Here is a 5,074-nt window from a genome sequence, read left to right as displayed (position 1 = left end):
ATTTTCCAATACAATATTGATTATTGAGGCTATGCGGAGTGGTCACACTCATTCCACCGGAAAAGTGTTGTCACCTATGCGTCATGTCAGCTTCACACCCAACCCACTAAACCTTGGAAATGATCACCACTAACAATATTTATTTTTTATTTTTTTAATTTTAAAACATTAGATTAAATTAAAAAAAAACATTATTATAAACATAAGTAATCATTTTACTAATTAAAAATTCAAATAAACATATTATTAATGTAAATAAACATAATTAATTATATATAGTTAAGGGTTTAACATAATTCAAAAAAAAATGAAAGGGTATAATAAGATTAAATACCAGAATCTCGGGGACCAAATATGTAATTTGAATTAAATCATATAAAATGTGCAATTCGTTGTCTTCTTCACCCGATTTCTCTGTAAAACGGGTCTCCTCCCTGTCTTCTCTTCTTCTTTATTTTTTATTATTATTATTTTTTTTCAATTCGATAGATTAAAAGCAAAACCACCGGAAATAGGGGGCAAAAAAGAAGCAACCAATAGAAAGCTCCGTCTTCTTTCGTCTTCCGATCCACGCCACACCAAGAACACCGGCCCTTGGGGCGGTGTTCACGCGTCTTCAGGCATGCCACATCAGCATCACGCGTCTTCATAGACGTCCACTCCGGGTAGCCTGAACAAACATATATATTGTTGTTAACAACAAAGTGACGCGTGTCTCTCCCATGACACAAAACTAACACAAACATAATGTTCTGTCGTATAAATAAAAGAAGAAAATACAAAACGCCCGAAAAATCGGAAAGATCCGAACTTCGAACAGTTCTCTGATCTCAGCTCCTGAAACCAGATTCAGCGATACAGAGACTGCGTGAAGATGACGAAGAAAGCAAGGGTATTGTTCCATTTCCAGATGATGTTGTTAATGATGCTCATCGTGGTGCAAAATGGCGAGTGCATATGGTTGAATTTACCCAAATCGGGAAGGAAGTGTGTGACGGAGGAAATCCATACCAATGTCGTCGTTTTGGCTGATTACGTCGTCATTTCTAATGTTCATATTCACCCCACTCCCTCCATCACCACCAAGGTAATTTCATTTTCTCGCTGCATGTATATATAATATGTAGTTGATATTTCACACATAACCTTATGAAAATATGTGATTTCTGAGCTTGTTTCGTGGTCATAACATCGAACAAGTATGTGATATATGTAACGAAGCACGAATTCGGATTGTGAATTACAGTAACTTTGAAAGTAAATTAAGCCCCAATTTAATATTTTAAGGAACAAAGGTTGATAAGAGCTAGGGTTTTTAGTTTTAAAGTTTTGTACGTAGGTGACATCACCTTATGGAAACATTCTTCACTACAAAGAGAATGCAACTAATGGTCAATTTGCATTCACAACAAACGAGGCTGGGCAATATCTGGTGTGCTTTTGGGCAGATGACCCTAATCAAGGTGGAGCTTTAAGTGTCAACATTGACTGGAAAACTGGAATTGCAGCAAAAGATTGGGACTCAGTTGCAAGGAGAGAAAAAATCGAGGTAAGAAATGACTATTTTTTGTTTTTGCTAATTGCTATCTTTTATAAAAATATATAGATAGAAAACAAATCTGAATTGCTTATAGGGTGTTGAGCTTGAGTTGAGAAAACTGGAAGGAGCTGTGGAGGCCATTCATGATAATCTTCTCTACATCAAGAGCAGGTGATGTGCTTATATTATATTTTGTTTTCATTTTATTAATTAATTAATATGAAACGTGGTTTGTTTGGTTGTATATGGTTATGTAGGGAGGCACAGATGAGAGAAGTGAGTGAAACCACACATTCTCGAGTAGCAATGTACAGTATATTGTCGTTAGGTATTTGCATTGCAGCTTCTTTTGCACAACTATGGTACTTGACACACTTCTTTCAAAAGAAGAAACTAATCTAGATTTTGTTGTTGATTATCAACGTTTTTTTTTTTATGTATAACATTGGAATCATATTCTTTACACTTTCAACATATGGAAAATAGTCTTCTTATCTTGTTATTGGAGTTCAATAGTGTCACTCACATGCCACACGCATTTGCCTATTATGAAGGATCAAAGCAAACTCATTTACAAAAAATGGAAACAACCTTTGTATATATATTATTATCATTTATCAGAAGCGGATGAAGCCTTATTTTGTATTTGTGGATGAAATGAATACATATTGTTGGTGAAATAGATTTTACTGAGATGCTTGTTTTGTGCCAGGGAGAGAGAAAATAGGTGCTCTATCAACAAGTATTCTTCTTCCACGATGAGATGATGATTCAAACCTCCATGAAGGACCAATAAGCCATGATATAGCAACTCCACCTATTAACCCTCCAAGCTGGATAAAGTATAAACATTTAAAAAAATTTAATAAGAGACAAAAGATATAACCTAAACAGGGTGATGATGTGAATTTAAGTAAAGTGTGATCAAAGACTACTCACATGTCCCCAGTTGTCAATACTTTGTGACAATAGCCCAATAGCCTACATTGCAAGAGTATTATCGATCACATAAGTTTGATGCTTATATATATATATATATATATATATATATATATATATATATATATATATATATATATATATATATATATATATATATAAATCAAGAAAATAGAAGCAATAAGATCAGATGTGTTGTTACTACCATATTTAAGGCGATCACACGTGCAACATACTTCAAGTCTCCTACACCACCTTTAACAATCTTGTTGTGTCTCAACACAAATATGGAAAAAGATCCCACCTATTTCATAAAGAATCTCATATAAAATGGTTGAATACAAGATATACTAATGTACTTTTATTTTGTTCCACTTAAAGCATTTTGTTCCACTTCAAGATTTTAATTATTACACTCCCATGAGTTCATTTAAGGTATTTAGAAAAATAATAAAGAAATGAAAACTCAACATGTTATTTCAAGATCTAAAAACTTACTAATCCAAAGATTGCCCCAGATGCGCCAACTGCTGGTGATTTATTAAGCCAATAACTTGTTGTTGAACCTACAATTGTAAAATAACCAAATTAAATGAACTCTCTCCAATACATACATACATACATACATACACATGTAATAGGTTAATGTTATTACTTGAGATTGCAGAGGCTAGATAAACTGTGAGGTATCTTTTGGGGCCACTAAGAAGCTCCATGGTAGGGCCAATGGAATTTAAAGAATAACAATTAATCTGAAAAGGGCTAAAATGATTTAGCTTGTTTAGAAGTACTACATAGAGATTATTGGAAATACGATATCTGAAGCAGAAAAACTCAAACCTGACCATAAGGTGTCCGAGATTTGCATGTAGAAAGGCAGATGTAACTAGCCTCCATAGCTGTCCTTTGTCAATTAGACCATTAATCTAACCACAAGTTTTTAACTATTAAGTTACAAAAAGTCATATAGCATCTAAATCATCTTATCAATAAGTAATTTTTCTTCAAAAGATCTAACCTTTGCTCCCCACATTAACAACTGTCCTTTTGATGCTACTTGTGCAATATATACCCTGAAAATACAAACTACCTCTTTAAATTCCCTTCCATTGACCTCTACAGAAGTAAGAGGGATGTACATGTACTTACAACACATTAATGGCAAGTAATGTATCTGTCAATCTCCTTCTATTAACTGGACCTCTTGTGGGAGTTGTTAAGTTTGCCTTTTCTTGGTCTCCAAAATTGGTTTGGTTTCCTTCTCCACCAAAAAACAATAGGCAGCTAGAAATGGTGTCCTGAGGCCATTGAGGAAGTTTAAACCATTGTAATTGGTGTGATCTTCCCCGAGACACTCCGTTTAACTGGAAAACATGAATAAGATGAGGAATCTGTTCGACAATTAACAAATATTATAGGCAAAACATAATACACTCTAAGTTCCAATGAAATACCCTTTTCGGCTCGAAGATCCAATTACAAGTTACAAAATGCGACAACTACTTGAATAGCATGACATTGATGTAAAAATTGCAAGAAGTGCTAATTCTGAGTCAGGTAAAAATTCAATTGGTTGAAAACGCGGAGTCATCCGATATTCATGAAGCTAATTGAGTTCTATGTGTTATTTATTAAACAGGACGAGGAGAAATGGGACTTGCCGTTAAAGGTGATTGCAGAATAGACTCCAAGTGATGGCGATGGGAGACGAGACTGTGACGAAGGAAGCGACCAAGGCGGAGAGCGGCGGCGTTGGTGATGAGATGGAAAGGTTTGGGACTTGCTCCGAGCCCGGAAATCGAGAATTCCGATGGCTGATGTGCAAACGAACCAACCATCGCAGTAAAACGATACCGTTATCTGATAGAGTTTTGATCTCAATCCGTCCAAATTCGACTTTAAACAACCGTCCGAAGTTCTTAATTGACGTAGTCGTGGTGTGCACTCAACTTCCGTTGTATACTCAAGATTCCATTGGTTTTCTTCCCGGTAAATGAATTACGGTTTGGGTTATCGGACACTTTGAGTCCAAATTTTAAAATTTTAATATGGCTCATCTTGTAATTTTCAAAAGTTTATGGTCCTCATACTAACTCCATCAATTACCATCATCATACTATTATTTTTATTTTTTTTTGTTTTAGTGACATTATTGATAGCTTTAGGGCCCATTTGTGTAACATATTGAAACAAGTCCTAAGGAAATTAATTTGGTATTTGTTTTTTCTAAGTAACTGCAGTCTGCGGACCACATCTATAGATCTCTACAGTAGAAGAGATGGACCAAACGTATGCAGTCTGAAAAAAGAAGATTGTTTTTTTTAACATCTGCAGACTATTAAAATAAATTGAAATATAAATGAACTGATTTTTTTTAATTTCAAAGTGATTTTTTAATATTTTTATGACTTTATTATAAATAATTAACAAATCTAAATCAACTTTTATGTATTATTGTATAAAAAATAAAAATAAAAATGATGAGTTAACGTATATATTTGATAAAAACCAACAATTTTGGTTGCAACGTTATAACTAAACATTATAATTAGTTATCAAAATTTTTTTACATAAATTGACTGAAATAACTTCGAT

The 5,074-nt window shown here is 33.9% G+C and overlaps 2 protein-coding genes across 4 annotated transcripts; one reads left to right on the top strand and one right to left on the bottom strand.

The window, feature by feature from the left end:
* The first annotated feature begins 420 nt into the window (after window positions 1-420).
* Window positions 421-2,037, top strand: LOC145047550 (transmembrane emp24 domain-containing protein p24delta3-like). Of its 2 annotated transcripts, XM_078995845.1 has the most exons (5): window positions 421-604; window positions 635-1,087; window positions 1,340-1,549; window positions 1,635-1,711; window positions 1,798-2,037. In XM_078995845.1, the coding sequence occupies exons 2-5, from the start codon at window positions 875-877 to the stop codon at window positions 1,940-1,942; spliced, it is 645 nt and encodes a 214-aa protein (XP_078851971.1). In that variant the 5' UTR covers window positions 421-604; window positions 635-874; the 3' UTR covers window positions 1,943-2,037. The 2 variants fall into 2 exon arrangements, with proteins under 2 accessions (XP_078851971.1, XP_078851970.1); XM_078995844.1 differs by having other exon boundaries at window positions 421-1,087.
* Window positions 2,038-2,110: 73 nt separating this feature from the next.
* On the bottom strand, window positions 2,111-4,512 carry RBL10 (RHOMBOID-like protein 10). Of its 2 annotated transcripts, none has more exons than XM_078995842.1 (9): window positions 4,141-4,512; window positions 3,629-3,843; window positions 3,498-3,552; window positions 3,320-3,405; window positions 3,135-3,241; window positions 2,978-3,045; window positions 2,685-2,783; window positions 2,480-2,521; window positions 2,111-2,373 (listed from the first exon to the last, which is right to left on the bottom strand). In XM_078995842.1, exons 1-9 carry the CDS (start codon window positions 4,315-4,317, stop codon window positions 2,227-2,229), a joined length of 996 nt encoding a protein of 331 aa, XP_078851968.1. In that variant the 5' UTR covers window positions 4,318-4,512; the 3' UTR covers window positions 2,111-2,226. The 2 variants fall into 2 exon arrangements, with proteins under 2 accessions (XP_078851968.1, XP_078851969.1); XM_078995843.1 differs by having other exon boundaries at window positions 3,135-3,231; window positions 3,325-3,405; window positions 4,141-4,511.
* Window positions 4,513-5,074: the final 562 nt, after the last annotated feature.

This window comes from Lactuca saligna, chromosome 5, assembly GCF_052625555.1.
Source record: "Lactuca saligna cultivar CGN05327 chromosome 5, ASM5262555v1, whole genome shotgun sequence".
NCBI classification, from domain to species: domain Eukaryota; kingdom Viridiplantae; phylum Streptophyta; class Magnoliopsida; order Asterales; family Asteraceae; genus Lactuca; species Lactuca saligna.
The sequence above is the reverse complement of the archived record's forward strand: the minus strand, read 5'-3'. Positions and strand labels throughout refer to the sequence as shown.

Bases quoted from the DNA above. Each gene is read 5' to 3' on its own strand.
- RBL10 (XM_078995842.1), bottom strand. From the start codon at position 4,317: ATGGTTGGTTCGTTTGCACATCAGCCATCGGAATTCTCGATTTCCGGG. The intron at 3,553-3,628 runs GTAAGTACATGT...TTGTATTTTCAG, and splicing joins TTACTTGCCATTAATGTGTT to GGTATATATTGCACAAGTAG. The intron at 2,522-2,684 runs GTAGTAACAACA...CTTGCAATGTAG, and splicing joins GTGTGATCGCCTTAAATATG to GCTATTGGGCTATTGTCACA.
- LOC145047550 (XM_078995845.1), top strand. From the start codon at position 875: ATGACGAAGAAAGCAAGGGTATTGTTCCATTTCCAGATGATGTTGTTA. The intron at 1,550-1,634 runs GTAAGAAATGAC...AATTGCTTATAG, and splicing joins CAAGGAGAGAAAAAATCGAG to GGTGTTGAGCTTGAGTTGAG. The intron at 1,712-1,797 runs GTGATGTGCTTA...ATGGTTATGTAG, and splicing joins CTTCTCTACATCAAGAGCAG to GGAGGCACAGATGAGAGAAG.